Source organism: Typopeltis vanoorti, chromosome 21, assembly GCF_054136105.1.
Source record: "Typopeltis vanoorti isolate ZY-2024b chromosome 21, IOZ_Tvanoo_1.0, whole genome shotgun sequence".
Taxonomy (NCBI): Eukaryota; Metazoa; Arthropoda; class Arachnida; order Uropygi; family Thelyphonidae; genus Typopeltis; species Typopeltis vanoorti.
In genome coordinates, this window is record NC_143569.1 from 81,086,229 (window position 1) to 81,105,199 (window position 18,971).

At 34.3% G+C, this 18,971-nt stretch overlaps 1 protein-coding gene across 1 annotated transcript in view; it reads left to right on the forward strand.

Moving 5' to 3' along the window:
- The window catches only part of LOC150095039 (regulator of G protein signaling 7-like), an 80,419-nt gene that overhangs the window by 43,264 nt on the left and 18,184 nt on the right, over nucleotides 1–18,971 (forward strand). The window contains exons 3-13 of the mRNA XM_090411179.1: nucleotides 1,444–1,494; nucleotides 3,007–3,128; nucleotides 3,346–3,394; nucleotides 3,801–3,865; nucleotides 7,407–7,483; nucleotides 8,217–8,298; nucleotides 12,514–12,597; nucleotides 13,002–13,063; nucleotides 13,218–13,331; nucleotides 13,900–14,103; nucleotides 18,645–18,863. Coding sequence (XP_090267305.1) covers nucleotides 1,444–1,494; nucleotides 3,007–3,128; nucleotides 3,346–3,394; nucleotides 3,801–3,865; nucleotides 7,407–7,483; nucleotides 8,217–8,298; nucleotides 12,514–12,597; nucleotides 13,002–13,063; nucleotides 13,218–13,331; nucleotides 13,900–14,103; nucleotides 18,645–18,863 — 1,129 coding nt within the window. The remainder of the gene's footprint in view (nucleotides 1–1,443; nucleotides 1,495–3,006; nucleotides 3,129–3,345; nucleotides 3,395–3,800; nucleotides 3,866–7,406; nucleotides 7,484–8,216; nucleotides 8,299–12,513; nucleotides 12,598–13,001; nucleotides 13,064–13,217; nucleotides 13,332–13,899; nucleotides 14,104–18,644; nucleotides 18,864–18,971) is intronic.

Genomic DNA, 18,971 nt, shown 5'->3' on the forward strand with positions numbered 1-18,971 from the left:
ATCAAGTAAAAATATGCTTTCGGTTGATTAACTGAATAATTATAAATTGCGAAACAAAAACATTTTCTTTCCCCTGGATATAATTTTTTATGACAATATTTTCAACAGCAGGGTTTTGGGGATGCTAATAAATAATGAATAAATTGATAAATAAGGAGTGCTAATAATAAATTAGTTTTGAGAGTGGTGAATGAATGGAATGGGTTTGCCAGAATTAGTTGGGAGTGCTTTATCTGTTAAATGGTTCAAGGAGAGGTGCGATAGATATTGTATGGATAGTTCGGGTTTTCCACGATGAGTTTTCGGGGCTCCACAGAGATACCCGTGCAACAACAACAACAACAACAATGATAATAGTCAATTAATTTGAGTACATATTCTGTAAACTGGTAAACTTTCAAGCGCACAAAACTTTTCGTTTTCTTTCTGCAGTTAAAAAACATTTATGTTCGTAAACATTCTGAGAGACGTAACACGAACGTGAATGTACTCTACCCTTAATTAACAGTTACTTATATTGCACGCGCACTATAAGTCACCGCGCACAATAATGTTATATGAATATAACTGATAGCAACGTAAATTTGTACGCGACTAGGTAGCAATTCCCCCTCCCCTCCTGCAAAACAGTCAAACCTTCAAGAATGTCCCCAATTAACAAATAAAAACTCTGGTTAAGTGTGAATTATGCAGTGGCCAGCTGCGGATCGACTGACGTGATATGTAATGATAATAATAGTAATAACAGGACTGATTTTCTATTTAGAAAGGTCAGTGCAGCCCTGTGATAATGGAATTTGCATCCTAAGCGCTAGGTCGCCCGAAGAAAGAGCATTATAAGTTCGATTCTAGTCGCCGACTAGAGGAATTTTTTCTAAGCCTTTCTCCTACCAGTTATCAAGTTAGTTGATGTCTGAACACAGAGATTAACTAACAGAACTCAAACATTAATATATTCCATTAGGATACGGATCACCAGATGATGTCAGTAGTGGTCTGCCGTACTATCTTCGCCATATGCCGTTTCAAAATCATTGATAGCCTCTTGGGTCAGCTATCTCTAATTGACGAATGGCGGCAGTTGACTTCTCAGTCTCCAAAAGTTAAATATAGCGAAAGCGGCTTTGCTTACTCCCTCTGGGCAATAAGTAATCAGCCGCTAACACCTTTTATTTATTTATTAATTTCTATAAATGAGATTTTATGCCAATGAAGGACTGAAGTAGTTTGAAATACAAGAAACGAAAATTGTAAATATTTGTAATCAAAATAAAGGATAAAAGTAAATTATTGCCAAGAGCAAAAGACAACGGACATTTGGGAGCCTGTAGTCTTTTTGTTATTGATGGTGTAGTTATATATATATATATATATATATATATTAGTTTTTCAGTAACAAATTAGAAATATATTGATTTTACATGAGAGACAATTTAATTTCAGGTAACGATCTAGTTGACTGGTTGATGGACAAGCTGAAAATAGAAGATACTTGTAAGTATAAGGAACTTTAAAATCTAAAATTATGAACTGATTGATATGTCTAATTAGGAAACCTAACAGTGACATTATTGATATATTCCAAGTGCATTCTTGCCGTTTTAATGTGACTATTAACAGCATTGAACTGGAGAAACTGAGTGTCAAACTGTTAATTGCTAAATATAAAACGCAGTTGATCACCGTCTGTTTTTTTTTTCTCTTTTTTCTATAATCTTATCTCGATGGCATTTTATTTAATATTTTTATAATACAGTATGGACAAAATTGTTCATTATACTTCATTAAACAAATGCGAAGGCATTGCAAATTTGCAGTAACAAGCGGACTGATTATATTTAACTGTGCGTAAAAGAAAAATAAATTCCTTGGCTTATTTTTATTTTGTGAATCATAATTCTTACTAAGACCTCTAACGTTCATTACCTTGGATCTCGTGTGACGTCTGATAGTAGTAACATCCCAGATGTCAGAACGCTTATTGGTGCTGCCTGACTGAAATGGCGCCAGGTCACTAGAGTCCTGTGTGACAAGAAAATACCCTGGCGTCTCAAATCCAAGATGTATCGCACAGTCATCTGACCTATTGAACTTTATAGAGCAGAGTGCTGGTCTGTAACAAAAAAAGCATGAACAGGTACTACATGTCATGGAGATGCGGATGCTCCGGTGGACACTGGAATACACACGACTAGACCATATTACCAATGATGGCTTCCGAAAAACTCTTGGTGTTGCCCCAGTTCCAGAGAAGATGAGGGAAGCACGCCTATGATGGAATTGGCATGTAGTCAGAACTGACAAGGAATCTGTTGTTGTTGTTGGAGCGTCTAAATAATTTTTATGAGTGCGAACACTGTGTTGTCAAAAATATTACAACAGGCTGAGAGATGCAAACAAATTACGAAGCATTACTTTTTTAATAAGATATAGGCCTATCTTCGAATCGCATTACTAGTCTCTTGGTAAACTTTCCATGTATTTCTTAAACGTGTCATGGAAAAATAACCTCATTCTCCAAGCAGAACTGCTTTGAGTCCTGCTTGAAGCACAAAAGGACTGAAAATGCACAAAATTAGCTGCATACCTTTACAAAAGTGAAGATGTTATATACATATCTTCCTATAATGGCATCTACTTCATTTGCATAGTCTCTGTTTGCATATTCTTTACATCATATGTGTTTTGATAAGATGTCCAATGCTTTTAGGAATGGTATGCATCTACGTATTATATTTTTTCTATTTTTCTTGTTTAAAGAAATAAAATAAAATACGATAAAAAGGATCGAACCATATACAGGATTCTGAGAGAGAGAGGGGGGGGGTATTGAGGAGGAGGATAATAGGCGGAGATTTTAGATGACGAGAGACATGTAGGACGGAGAATTAGTATCAATTACTAGTCTTTTAGTATGGTAAAATTGTCTAAGTTATTTCCTGTTTATGGAAATGGTTTATTTTTTAAAAACCTCTAAAGTAATTTAAATAAAAACTTTTAAAATGTTTTCAATTGCAGCAGAAGCACTTCACCTAGCCAATCTTCTGTGCCAGCATGGCTACTTCTTCCCAGTTAGCGAAACCAAACCCCTTGTACTGAAAGACGACAGCACATTTTACAGGTTCCAGGTAAGATAACTGATCATGAAGCAATTAGTTTTGACCAGAAAGAGTAAACTGGGGTCACACAAAAAATTAATTTTATCTGATGAGAATATTAAATCGATCGTTTAGTATCCTAATAGCTATTATTCGTAAATAGCTTGCTTTTATTTCAGAAACAAAAATAAAGACACTTTTTTTATCTTTCTTTTTAATTGTTTTGATTTTTTTTCTTATCTTTCAGAGTCCATTTTTCTGGCCCTCCCACCATCAACCTGACAATACAGAATATGGTGAGTTGATTCCCATAAATTTCTCTCTTCAAAATTATGGCAAACTAACCTCCATTTTCAACTTCCAATAATTTTAGCACAAACCTCGCACGCTTGTGTGATTATCCGCCAGCAGCAGCAGACAGTTAATTGAGCTGTGATTGGAAGTTTCGGTCAATAGCCAATATTACGCAGTTGCGACTGACGGCATGTGTCGTATCTCTTCTTAATTGTTTACTTCGTCAGGGAAGCGTTGATGGTTTAATTTCTCAAATACTGCCTTAATGAACCTAATTACGAATTTAAATCTCTGGAACTGCTAAGCGTAAATCACGCAAGACGTAATTAAATTTTAATAAATAATTCTTATGTAAATGCAGCATTTAATATCCATAATAATATAAAATAAATCTTGTTTTTCGGCCAGCAATCTACCTCGTAAAACGAGCATTGAAGAATAAACAGAAACATACTTTAGAAGATTATGAACAGGTAATCTTTATATCTTATTTTCATATACTAGTTATGATTTCTTATAGGTAATAGTGTTGATGGAAATTATAAATTCGCTTATAATTGGACTCTTTCTTTAAACTGTAGGCCCGCCCATCTTTTGTTATATCACAGAATTTCAGCAATACGCATACCGGCCACTGAATTAGAAAACTTTATGCAGATGTATGTAAACGTCGCTTACGCAGCGTACATGCAAAATACTTGGTCACGTGTTCTAGGCAACTATTTAAGAATGTTCCTGGTCAGTCAATGGTGTTTATCACAATGGGAAAAACAAAGGATCTTTCGGAGTTTGATAAAGGGCTTAGCGTCTGGCTGGACCAGCGATTTGAAAACAACAGAGGTGACTGGTTTCTCAAAAGGTGAGATATCCCTTATGTTTAATCAGTGGAAAAATAACCCACATTGCTTGTCTAAGAAACATAACTGTAGTCCTAAGACAGTCTGTCAGAAACTAGATCGCCATCTTCTGAGAATTCTTGTATGGACAAACAGAACTTCCTGTGCAGCAATTGACCGAAGCATTTAATGAAGGCTGTCGTCGACCCCTAGTGCTGGTTTCATACTGAGGTGGCATAAAAACCGGAAACTCGTTTTTTTATCCCGCAAAGTAGGCAAACCGCCCATAAGAATACACGCAATTAACAGACATAACACTGGCCTCATTGCCTGAGTTGCTTCGGATGTAAATTCAAATAAACCAAACCAAACCGACCCATATCTCGCCGAACTGAAGAGTATCGCTATTGGTGGTCGCATGCCTATACGGAAACCCCTGTATTAAATAAAGGTTCTAATTCAGTGACCGATATGCGTACAACATCCTATGTTAGATCGTCTCTAAAAGAGGAATAAATTAATTTTATACATCTATCCATAAAAATGTAAATGCTATGAAACGATTAATTACCATAAACAGGCGTAAATATTTTAAAAAGAGGTCTAAAACAGTTTTTTTTTTTTAATCCTATCGGGCACAACGTTTCTTTCCATTTCACAAACATTTTTAATGATCCCTTTTCAAAACTGACTTTTGTATATGCCAAATTTATTTATCGTTACACCATAGCTACACTATATGGAAAATAAAAATTCCCCAAAATATTATATAATATTGCAAGACGAATAGACCAAGGAGATATTATAAATCCAGCCTTATTTCATAGTCAAATGTATAGAAAATTTGTTTCGAAAGAAAGACCACAGAGCTCTTGAGAACACAACCCTCGGCATTGAAGTTGCCCTTGAGTTGCACTGTTTAAAAGACACGAGCTCTGCGAATCCGTATATCGCAGAGTTTATCGTATAAACTTTTTATTAGTGTTTTCAGGTTTCACTGGCGTGACAGCTGATTCGAGTTGGTTCTCATTAGAGACCAAACAAGAGACCTTAAGAGGGCAAAAACTCTATTTATTACCATAGCAATACTGTGTGTGTGTGTGTGTGTGTGTGTGTGTGTGTGTGTGTGTGTGTGTGTGTGTGTGTGTGTGTGTGTGTGTGTGTGTGTGTGTGTGTGTGTGTGTGTGTGTGTGTGTGTGTGTGCGTGTGTGCGTGCGTGCGAGAGAGAGAGAGAGAGAATGTATTTTTCATAAGTGAACTCTGGGTCGGTGCGTAACTGTAATTATCGAAAAAGAGAGCCTCTCTTTTTCCCTATTAATTTCCTTCTCCGAAGTGAAGCCTTTTAGACTCTCTTTCTCAATAAGCATTACATTATAAGTCAAATGGATATTAGATCCAACATTATTTCAAAGCCGAATGTAGAGACTATGGTAACCAGAGAGCTTACGGAAATACATTCCTCGGCATTCACGAGTTGCCTTAGTATTTTTTTTAGCATTTTTTTCTTATTTTAGTAATCGCTTTTACGCACCGAAAGTAATTGTTTTTACGAAAAAGACATCTCTCTGACACTTCGAGTTCCTTAGTACTGAACGAGGGTTTTTGCTCTCTTAAGGTTTCTACCTAAGGAGAACAGAACCAAGAAGTTCGAAACAGCTGTCAGGTCAGTGAAACATTATCAAAATGGACCAATAAAAGGCGAATATATAGACTCTTGGGCGGCGCCTATATCTTCTAAGTGGTCCATACTAAGGCAACTCGTGAATGCCGGTAAGTGTATTCCCATAAGCTCTCCGGTCAACTTATTTTTTACGAAACTTTCATCGTTTCTAAATTCGACTTTGAAATAATGCTGGATCCAAATATCCACTTGATTTTTATAATTTTGCATCACTGAACTGAAGCTTATTGGTTCTTTATTTTAGTATTACAGGAAACGTTATATATGAGATTATAAAAATAAAAATAAAACAATAACAAATAAGTCTATGAAATATCAAGTCTATAAAATATTTATTTCAATACCCCATTACAATCAGTGTAACAAACCAAACATGCGCAGTTTATAAAACGTCCTGTTCATTACCCTCTCTAAAACAGTCTGCAGTCGCAAGCATGATTACTCTTTTTTTATTATAAGAAAATTTTCTGTTAAAAGGAAGGAGCCGAAACCTTTCAGAGGGGGGAAGCGAAAGAGAAAGCATATGGCTTAGATTTCAAAATTGGAAGGGAATTCATATTGAAATTGAAACTCACAATACGTTCCAATTTTTTGCATTGCGAAAAAAGCTATTATAGTAATCAGCGCATTTAAACAGGAAAAGTTGAAAACCCATTTGAAAATATAAATAAAGTTTTATGTTTCCTGCTTTTCTTTGGCGCCTTATTTTTGTCTTCGCCGTGTTGTTATTATTGAAGCTTTCCCAACCATAATAAAATTATGGTTGAGAAGGTTTAAATGGAAATGGCCATGCCCCCACCCTTTCTCTCTCTCTCTCTCTCTCTCTCTCTCTCTGAACTTTTCAATGTCCAACAGGGCAAGCCAAGGAGAGGTGGAAGGCAAAGGATAGTAATGCGAGACATTCAAGCAAATATATTTCTGGGTCACCCACAATTGCAAGTGTCAGAGTTAATTGCTTTTACGTGAAATTGACTTAGAAGTTTCTGTAAATATAGTTTTCTTTTAAAAAAAATCAAATTATATTAAATAAACTATATACCGTTATTAAAATATAATAATAAACTTAATATAAAAATTAAAATCTTGAAAATCTGTGAGAAATATTCAAGTAAAAGTTCTCTCCCAAAATGTAATTTGAACTTTGAAGAGATCATTCAAATTGACAAGCCTGAAAAGGAAAGAAAACCAAACAAAAATAAAAAAATAAAATAAAATAAGAGAGAAATGAAATATACGGAATTTACCCAGGATTCTAAATTTAAAAGCAAAAGAAAGAAAGAAAAATACCGAATCACCAAATTTAGGTTTCAAAAATGGCACGAGATTTTATTTTCACACGTGAGAAAAATTAGTACTGTTGTTTGGCCTTGGGATTATCAAAGAGAGTTTCACCAATGAACTGTACAATTAACGCTATATTATTATTATTATTATTATTATTATTATTATTATTATTATTATTATTATTATTATTAATGTTTGAAATTCATCCTGTAGGAAGCCATGGCAAGATTAAAAAAATCACTGCACCACAATTGGGAATATATTCATCTCCAAGCTGAAGAACAAGCGAAGTAAGTATCGTTTAATGTGAGTGGTTCGGTGAAAACTTCTCGAGCGTGATTATCGGAATTGTATTGGATCCAATAACAAAAAATAACCGTACATCCCACTGAATGTTTCCTGGAGGAATTCTTTAGGTTTTGGATTCATCCAATCGCCCATCTCATGTTCCATCTTGAATGATCATCATTTGTGTCTGTTTCAGATGACCGAACATCTGAAAAGTCGCATCCAGAGAGATTCGGACAACATTCAGGATTTCCAACAGCTCTCAATTTATTTCCTAAACATTTTCATGGATATTTGTGCAACATGGTCTCGTGCTACACCGAGGAAGTGTAGCACGAAACACAAATCAAAAGCCATTGACCAATTATTTGAAACAACCGATCTTCTCTCCATTCTTCCAGGATATAAAATTTATCACTGAAATATCCGTTATCTAGATTATGCTTACTCTTTTTTGTTTTCACTAGGGTACCATACTGCTGAATTCTAAGATGCAATTATTTCTATCGATGTCGTGCAATATGAAGTACACAATAAACCAGAAAATCAATGGGACGTATGTATGAATATTCGTGGCGACTTTAATGTGACTGGATCCAATACAATTCTGCGATCGCCATCTTGTTTTGTATTGAAAACTGATTATGTTATTCGGTTCTTTAATATAGGTTTTTATTTAATTGCAGGATATAAATATTACCACTAAACGATATGTTATTCCTTTCTTATATTTAGTCTTTTGAAAGAAAGGAAGAAAACTGATAAAGTAATCCTAGAAAGCCAAGAAAGAGCCTTCTGGCATGTTCACAGACCCCCTGTAAGAGACCTTCATACAAAAGTTTAATTTTTGCTTTAATGATTTAAAAAATAATAATAAAATTTATAAAATTAAAATGTAACTAATAAATTAAAAATTATTAAAGGTATATATAATTAAATTTTATTTAGTTATTAACCTTTTGATCAATATTAAATAACTAAATAAATATTAGCATTTAAAATGTTTGAATAAATATCGAATAAAACAAGTTAAATTTTTAATAAAAACCAGGTTTAAAGATAAATTTAAATTTATCTTTAAATAAATTTAAAGATAAATATAGAAATTAATTAATTCTTGACATTTGATGTTGCTTACATTTTGGACCATCCAAAACGTAAGCAACATTTTGTGATGAACTTAGATTTAATCATTATACGATCTGTGATTTACTTATAATTTTTGTTATGCGTTTAAAATTATATAAAGGATTGTAGAAAATATTGCCTATATCGATGAAGTTGCCATCCTTTGGCCTTCATAGGTTAAAGAGTAAGAATTACTTTGTAGTAAACACTGAAGTATACGTTATTTATAATTTAAAATATAACTAGGATTTGTTTGGAGTTATATGCAAGAGTAATCATTTTGTATGATTTCGTTTTTTTTTTCATTATATTTATTCAAAAAAAAAAAATTACAATGGGAGAATATGAACATTTCGGGATATACAAAGGAAAGATGAGTCATTCATGTGTTTTAGCACTTCCCAGCAGGTGGAGACACTTGCACTGTATCTTGCATCTTTCCAAACAATGTCCCAAAAAAAATATATATATATTTATCAGTAGATGACTTCTTTGTACCGAAAATGGTTTGTCACGTCTGACAGTAAATTGACGGTAGAGAAGTTCAGTCATGGATGGACCGATATCAACAATACACAAAGGCCTGGTCGACTGGTACCTTCGACCACGAATCCCATGCTATAGTGAAAAAGGAAATGCCATTCAAAGGAAAAGGATGTGCGAAAATCAATGCCATTGGAGGATCTTCACGTTTCTTACAGAATCATTTATGAAATCGTCTTCATCATATTGCAAGAAAGTGATGGCGGACACATTCTATTATTAAATAAATCTCGAGTATATGAAGGTATATTTCAATTTACCTTCATACTTATCTGTTCTTAATAAGTATGTGATTCGGTGAACAGTAGAATTCGTAGAAGAATCATGGATTTTATTTACCTTTCTCGTAGTTGAGTGAGAGATCACTGTCATTGTGGATACTGAAACAAGTTACTTTTATTTGTGATTTCAGCTGTTCGCTGAATGGCTTAAATGTGCCAAAATAATATTTTTTTTATGGAATCACAACGGGTTTTTTTTTCTCTTTTGCATCTGCCAGTCTATAAGAGGGTACTTTAGCTGTTTGGTTTTAAAATAATAAAAGTTAAAATTTTAGCTCAAGATTGCTTCATAATGAAATCTAATAAAAGAATTTAATTCCTGAATGAATTAAGTTCTGATTTGTCGCTTTGAAGTAGCTTGACAATTTTTAATTAATTCACTATGAATTCCCGATGCATGCTTGTATATCATAAAACCCAAGTGCAAAAAAAAAAAATAATAAAAATAGTGTCATTGATTAAGTATATTAAGGAAATGTCTATTGAAAAAAATTAAAATAATCAGTAATAAATATTGGGAATAGTTTGAAATATAACGTTTTTCTGCTTGAAGTGAACAAATTCATAGAACCTGAACACTTCCCTTCCAGTATTTTCGAAGTAATTGTAACTATAACGTGTGGTCTCTAATTCTTTAATCCTTTTCTACCCGATTAATCAGCTGTTCCGGAAACGCGTATCCAAAAATACAAGCACAGTAATTACAAAATGTTAGGATGCCATATTTAGCTGTACAATGATATCAGGATGTCCTTCCCCAAGTTGTGGAAAGCAGTATTTTTTTTACATATAAAAATTAGTGCTGTTGTTGCTTACTTTGGAGGGGGGGGGGAGGGTTTACCTTTTGTGTTTGTAAGCACACATTCACTTTGAGGCAATTTCTTTAAGATTCTTTATATTCAGTGAGTAAAGTGGAATCCCAAATTCGATAACTATTCCCGTTTACACTGCCTGAAATGTGGAATTGCTTCGAGAGAAAATATGATTCTGTCGAAGAAATTGTCCTCTTCTTCCATTTTTTCCTACTTAATCGTAGCGAATTTTTTTTAAAAAAAAGAACTTGTTTATCACTTTCGGGATATGCTGAATGATCTGTAATCTTAGAAAGCTTACCGCAATATATTTTGAAGGACATTGTAAACAGTGGATCTAAAAATACTTAATTCCAAAAATTACCCCGACCACACTCAACGGGTTCTTGAGAAGAAGCTGTTCAGCATGATTTTTTCTCTATATGCCCTTAGGGACTCTTCACAAATAAATTCATCAATTTCTTTTATATAATACACACTTTGCAACGTGATTTGCTTGTGACTGAGAATCTCCGAGAGAGAGATTCGTGAGGATTCAAGGATATGAAACGTTACACGAACATTTTTAAAACACAATTTGACATTGAAGGAATTTAGGGCAGTTTACACACTAATTTCAGAAATTAGTTAACAACCATTTTTCCCTATTCTCTCTCTCTCTCTCTCTCTCTCTCTCTCTCTCTCTCTCTCTGTGTGTGTGTGTGTGTGTGTGTGTGTGTGTGTGTGTGTGTGTGTGTGTGTGTGTGTGTGTGTGTGTGTGTGTGTGTGTGTGTGTGTGTGTGTGTGTGTGTGTGCGCGCGTGAGAGAAAATTTTGACAAAAACATTTGTCGAAATCTGACTTTTTTTGCGTTAATCTTCTTTTAATCTTATTCTTCAGTAAGCATTAGCAGAAGCAAGTAAAAAACGTAACAATTTATCTTTTCAAGAAAAGCAAAGAATTTTGGAGTGCTATGACAAGTTGCCCAAAATGAGGCAGCGTAGTGCGGCTATACATTTAAAAATTTCACAACCACTCTTGTGTAAGATCTTAAAAAACAAATCAAACATTGAAACTTCAGCTCTTACTAATGAGAACATGGAAAGGAAGAGAGCCCGATCTGGTGAGGAAACTCCAGTTGAATCAGCATTACAAATTTGGTTTAGTAATGTTCTTGAAAATAATGCTTCGATTAATGGGCCTTTGATAATCAAAAAGCAGAAGAACCTGCAAAATCAATGGGCAAAGAAAATTTCACCGCAACTGATGGATGGTTTAGCAGGTGGAAAAAAGCGAGAGAATATTGTCTAGATTCCTAGACACAAGGAGCTCTACGAATACTTCGTCGCGGTGTGCAACATTCAGCAACAAACTTCGAAAGGCATTATGAGTAGGAACAATTTATTCTTGAAGTACTGTATTCAAACACACGAACAGAGAACACTAGATAAGTTTTTCAAATTAATTTTATGTTGTTGCCATATACCCAACAAATTTTTAAAAGTAAATTTTTCGATACCTCCTTTGATAAACTTCATTCCTCCCTAAGTACATGCCACTTGGATAGGTGCAATAAAAGTCAATGATTCATTAATCGTATGGTAAATTTTTATCATACTTTTTTTCTGATTATGAATTTATTTTTCTGATCAATGTCCATCTACATTTTCCTTTTTAAAAAATAATTACTGCAGCATCTTAAATGAGAGAATTCTTTTAGAAACATTTTAACATAAATATTCGTATGTCTTTCTTTGGTTTTTAAAAATGGAAGAAGTTTTTATGTTTCATGACTAAAATAAACATAAAATATAAGGCAAATACTTATGAAGTGTCGTTTGGTATCACTTTTCCAAAATTATTTATTTTCCGTTTGTACGTACTTCCCACTTTACAAGTAATAAAACTTAAAGTAGTTAAGGCGTAATGTACAAAGCAAGCAAAGAGTTTTTCGTAAGGAAAACTCTAAAATGACATTCAAGTGTAATTGGACCAAACTTTTTTAAGTTGCCACGGCAACATCTTCAAAACTAACTTCAGCTAATGACTAAGTTAGAGAATCCTTATGCTAACTTCTTGTTATATGAAAAGATTAAAGCGCGTTTTTTTTAAAACCAGCCGAACTCGGCCACTGCTCTTTCACTGTAAAAATCTCTTCATTGCAAAGTTTCTGTTGTGTATATAGCTTAATGTACTAATGCTGACGCAAATTTAATTTTTTTTCCCTCCACTCTTTTCTTTAGAATATAAAGGGAAGCATCAGATATTGAAAGTTTACTTGTTATTACAGCCAGGAAGTTTCACCTATCTCGAGAAAAGTCCATTAGGAAACAGAAAAAGAAAGAAAAAAACAAAGGATGAATTACTTCGGGAGGTATGCATTAAAGCTCGTATTCGTTATTTTTTTAAAAGAAATCTTTCTGGGTTAAGTAAACTCAAAGGAGACTACTAAAAAAGTATGGCACTTATTCACAGAAAAAAAAAAGTTGATATTTATAATGAAATTTATAAATGCTGGCTAAGAAATCAGTGACGCTATAAATATTCCCATTATTTATTTATTATTAATTCTTTCTTTTTCTCGCGCTTTCTGTCTTCCTTTATTCTTACCTCCTTCCGCTGCTATCGATCTTCTTCGCACTTCTGACATACGAATCAATGCAAAGTTCACTGATTCTATCCTGCCTACAGTAACTAATGAATCAGTTCTGTATGGTTGCTAGTAGCAACAGGGAATGAATGACAACGCCATCTGACATCTTGTTATTTTTCTCGCAGATTGCGATACTAAAGAAGTGCCTGGCAATCCCGAGGCTAAAAGTTTCCCTAGCATTGGAAAGGTATGGAATAATTCTTAACATACGATCGCATAAAATTAGAGAGGAGAGAGAGAGAGAGAGGCATAGAATAATATTTACTGGAGCATTACATTTTCAGAATATTCATAAACTCTATGACTTTGCAATTTTTGAAACTTTTTTCCTCTTCTCTTAGTATACTCCATCGTTGGGAAAAATATGCTGAATTCGATCCCTTTTTAACCCATGTGCAGCCAAGTAATCCGTGGATATCCGACGATGTAACCCTCTGGACATTGAATCAAATGCTGTGAGTATAATAACTATTTTAAACGAATAACATTCCTCAGCATAGAACATGGAATCTTAATATAGAATATAAATCATGATAAAACAAGTCATTATCAAAGAAGGCTGGAGATGTCTTATATAAATTTAATAAATAGCTTATAAACTTATTACCTAATATTTGTTATTTATTAATCTGACTTAAATTTTTAAACGAAATCTGTAGCTCATTCTTTGTAAATTAGAAGGGAAAAAAAAAGCACGTACCTCTGTTGACTAGCAAAATAGCAGACGATATTTCTTGAGTAAAGTTATTGGATAATAAATACTACAAGCGCTAATTGGGGTCGCTGGTGATGCTTCCCTTTCAACTTAAAATCAGTTATAAAACGACAAAACAAAAATACCATATTTACGTATTTATACACATGTAGTTATGCAGTTCAAAATAATTGTTTCGCTCTTCAGCATTTATTTATCATTTATATGTTTATAAATGCATGTTTAGTATTGTTTGTAGTCTGTAGTTCAAAAGAATTATTTTTCTTCGAGATCAATCTATCTGGTATACATTTAGAAATATTTTATAGGGTTGACATATCGACAGAAAAAAGAATTAAACGCTGGGGAATAGCCTTTACAGACCTGCTCACTGATCCTACAGGCGTACGAGAATTTGAATTATATCTTCGGAAGGAATACAGTCATGAGAACATTCATTTTTGGCAAGCTGTCCAAGAATTGAAAAGAATCAGCCAACACAGTGTATCATCTAAAGTGGCTGATATTTATGAGTATGTCAATATATATATATATATATATATATGTAAATTTGGGTTGTTTTCACGTCTTGGATTTTTGGTTGAGTCTTTTAAGTGTTTTATGTTCATTTATGAATATCTTAATTAGTGTATTATAAGTTTAGTTAATATAAGTGCATAACATATACTTATATGATGTGAATGCCTTGATTTAGTCTATAAAAAATTAAAACCAACAAATTTATTTAAAGTGAAAAGATCACTTAAACAATATGTTGACTGTTTTCAGTTATTTTCTAGTGAAGCATTTTCAGATTTAGTTTAAGCTCGAGCCTAAAGGCTCACGGAATGGTGCTGTCTGCCTGCAGCTTATTTCTTAACAATCCTTGCAAATATCCTATTGTGATGCTTGAAGGTATGAAATACACAGATTTGAAAGTAATTATAGACTTCATGTACTATGGTGAAGTGATTGTACAAGGGGTTCGTTTTTTATAGTCCCAAAAATAGCATAAACCCTAAAGGTTGAAGATTTACTAGTGATCACAGGTGAATATTGAAATGCTTTCGATTTTACACAAAATGTGAATCAACAAAATGTAACTGAATTTAAGCATTGGGAAGATTCGCCAGCTATTAAGTAGGAGGCTTCGGCGGAAATTTCTTAGTGAGTGTATCAATAGTGACACAGGGAAACAGTTGCCATCAGAAATCCCAAAACCAAACTCACTAGAAGTGCTGGAGGATATTAGTTTGAAGCTAAAGTCAGACGTGGGGGGGTGGGGGGGTTGCTAAACCAAATCATTCACAAAACACATGTTTCCAACTCAAACAACTGTGTACATCCCAGTATAAATCAGATGTTATTCCTATCTATACAGGATTCCGTGACTGCAGAGGGACCACAACTGACTGAAGATATTTAATTCGAAATATTCATATGTGGAAAGGATATTGCACCAATATTTTATGATAGTTCACCCCTATTCCTACAACTATTGATCAATCTTTACTCAAACTTACCGTAGAATGTCAGGATTCTGTGGAACTAGTAGCGCATCGATTCTTGTTCTTTGTTATCGAAGTCATGGATATGCAGTCATGTGACTCAAAACATTAAACAAGATATCACACTAGGTACCTCGGTATCATTTTGAAGAATCGTCCGTATTGTCTAAAATGCGAAGTATCTCTAGTTCCAGTAAACATCAGTTAGATTTGCTGCAACTTCAGTCGCAAATTCCTAAGGAGGACATTCAGAAGGAGCTAGATGCCTAAGAAGTGAAAGATGAGGCATTGGCACATGACAGTTCATAAGTTCTCATTGCCATTCTACTGACCGAACTGAAGCAGAGAATTGCAATGGTCAGCAGTCCATTTATTACTGGTGTAACTAATTCTCAGATTTTTGTGCATATTTGAAGTCCTGTCAGGAATGATCTGCTATTGTGCTCTGCGTGCAGATTATATATACAGGTACTATGCAAAGTATGTTAGTGCTTGGTGAACCAACCTGCCGCTGTGTGTGACTTCACATTAATACACTGGGATTACAATAAAGCATTCCCCAAGTTCATAGCAACAGTAGCCATTCTTCTGTAGACAAAATAATGAGCAAGATTCTTTTAGTAATGAGAATGTTATAATAAGAACACTTACTACTAACACTTATCCTCTTCGTGGCACGTAAGACAGAGCTCCGTTTCTTCTAGATACATGTATCTATCTTGAGCGACCAGTTCAGCTTCTCTCCAGCACTGTCAGCCAGCCATTCTTCTTTCCTTTTATGTCTTTCTCTGCCTGCCAAGTTAATTTAGGCCTTCACCTTTTCCTTTCTGGGATCCATGTCTTAGTAAGTGTCGAATCCACTTCCATCTGCGTTTTTTTTTTATTTCATCGGTGCTGCTTTCTTTGCACTGTCAACTTATATACGAGTCATCGTTTGTTATATGTTGAGACCAAAATATTTTTAATAGTTTAAGCAGATATTTTGTTTGAAAACTATCTCATTTCGCTTTCTGTTTTTTGGTCCGTTTCCTTGTCTCTGATCCATATAATAATACGGCCTTAACATTGCTACTGAAGATCTTTATTTTGGTTTTATTATGATATTTCATATTTGGATGATTCCAAAATCGTAAGAAGCATAAAACGGCTGAAATGGTTGGTCTTAAAATAGACATGACTAAAACAAAGTTCTTAAACTAAACAGCAGATACCACAAAGAAATTAAAAGTAATCAACGTGCTGTAGAAGTAGTTAAGAATTTTACTTAGGAGCAAATGCAGATACTGAAGGTGGAACTTGTTGATGCCTTAATATCTTCTCTACTTCATTTTTAATCCTTATCAATATTTTACAGATAATATTTGCAGGCACTGACAGCAGACTAATTCCCCTCCAATTTTACATCTAGTGAGATCTCTTTTCTTAGGAATTATAATTATCATTTCTTCTTTTCATTGTTTAGGTATCTTTTCAGCAGTACTTTTAGTTTTCTTAAGAATTTCCATTGATATACATTATCATTGAAATTGAATAAAGAAAGAGTAAACAGAATGCGTTAAATTTGAATCCCTCTATGTATACAATCGCGTGTTCGTGGATTGAAACTATTGGGTTTAAAATAATTAGTTGAAAATAAGAGATTACAATTTATTTAATGCAATTGAGAATAACAATTTCCCACACTTTTGGAATAGTGAGGCAGTCGTTACGATTCAGGTTAGGTGTATGAAGTAGGATTTCAGCACTCTCTTCGTATAAACGTTCATGTTCATATACGGATGTATGCAGCAGCTTGGTGTTTTCCCATCGGATCCTGCGGTTAGTTTTCAATTCCATGTTGTGCCAGGCCAGATTCGTGAGGGTTGATAAGCCAGATGTGGTCTTGATGTTAAGAGATACGTTTATTTACAGATCTTCCTGTTTGTCCATAGTAAGATAAGTTTCACGAACACGGCACTTCGTATATGCCAGGCAGCATCATTGATGAGAGTTTGTCTTTTGGAGAGGGTAGTAAGTTGTAAATTTGGTTGATGGGTTTATAGGTAGCATTGAGTTGATATTTTTTTCATAATTTTTGCGATACATTCAGAGATAACTTTAATATATGGTATAGAGGTCCTGTAGGTTTTCGTTTGGGTTGCTGTATAGGAGAGTGGTTATTTTCTTTTCTTTTTTTTTTTTTTTGAGGGGGAGCTGGGCTATTCTTGCATTATATCCATTTATTAAGGCTGTTTCTTTGATAATTTTCAGTTCTTATTTTAGAGATTATTCAGAAGAACAAATCTTCTGTACTCTTCTACTAGGGATTTTATTATGCCATATTTTGAGATGGATGGTGAGCTCATGTATTGTGGATATAACGACCTGAAAAAAGTTGGTTTTCGGTAAACAGAAGTGGAAATGGATCCATCTTGCTTATGCTTGATGCGTAGATCTAGAAAAGAAATACTTTTTGGTGACTCTTTTTCTAGTGTAAACTTACTACGAAGATGTAGGTTGTTGATTTTTGTGGAGTTCTCGTTCTATGCGACTCCAAACTGCAAAGACGTCATAATTGATGACGACTGCCTTGCTATTCCAGAAGTGTGGAAAATTGTTATCCTCAATAATCTCTTATATTTCAGCTCAATAGTTTTAATCCACGAATACGCGACTGCATACATAGGGGGATTCCAACTTAACGCATGTCTTTACTGTTTCTTCATTCAATTCCTTATTGTTGTTCGGTTTTTGTACTGATCCTTTATGATACGTAAGACGAAATATTTACATAATTTAGTTTTATTGTGGTATTACGTGCTATTCTATAGTTATCAATAAGGAATGTGGCTCATTTGCATATTCTGCTCACAGCATTACTCATTTGTATACAATAACCAGACTGGGCGTCACTCCTTTACATAATATACCTGACTTCAATATATTTTTCCCCGGGCTCGAAGCGATTTTTCGCTTTGTTCCTTAATTTATAGAAATCCAGTGTTTACAGCATTAGGGACCACGAGATAGAGGTAGTCAACTGCCGTATTTCCTCACCATGTGCCACTTAAAATCATTAATAGTGTTGTGCCAACTGTTCTGTGACTGACTAAGGGTGAAGGCTATCTGCCCACTAGTCTTCCAAAGTTAGTTAGGGCTAAATGGTATCGCCTCACTTTGAGGAATAAAAGACGCTAGTGGATTATATACGCAATACCACCATCGACTTGAATTAATTGCACGAACTCCACGAAGCCAGATTTGCAGAAGAGTTACAGATTCGATTGGGGAATTTTATTCATTAACTCACTTGAATGAATACAATAATAGAATTAAGAACAAGGAATGGTGAAGTTGTCAGCATGTTCTCGTTACACTTAATGACAACAGTCGTTAAGGAATACACTTAATGGTAGCAGCTGTCGGCGGACTACGTACCAACTTCCACACAAAAAAGTTAATAAAAAAGATTGCTTCCCATTTTGGGAATGAGAGAGTCTTTCGAAGATTTTTTTTACTCTCTTAAGCTTTAACTTAAATTCTTATATGGATAACAAGAGACTGATATTAAATACTTTCTTTACCAGAGAATTCCTTAAACCTGGAGGTCCTCAGGAGGTCAATCTCGACAGTCGAACCGTGGAAGTCACTAACGAAAGTATGAAAAGTCCTTCACGATATACTTTTGATACTGCCCAGCTGCACGTGTTTTCACTGATGAAGAACGATACCTATCCTCGATTTCTTCGCTCCGAACATTACCGCAACTTGTTGGAAAATGCTATCCATCCATGCCAGAAGAAAAGGTGGGAGACAAACTGGAGGTTCTTTTATAATGCAGTAAACACTTTCTGGGACATTATTTCTTTTATAAAAAAAAGTTCAATTAGTTAATGAGCATGTTTTATTTTCAG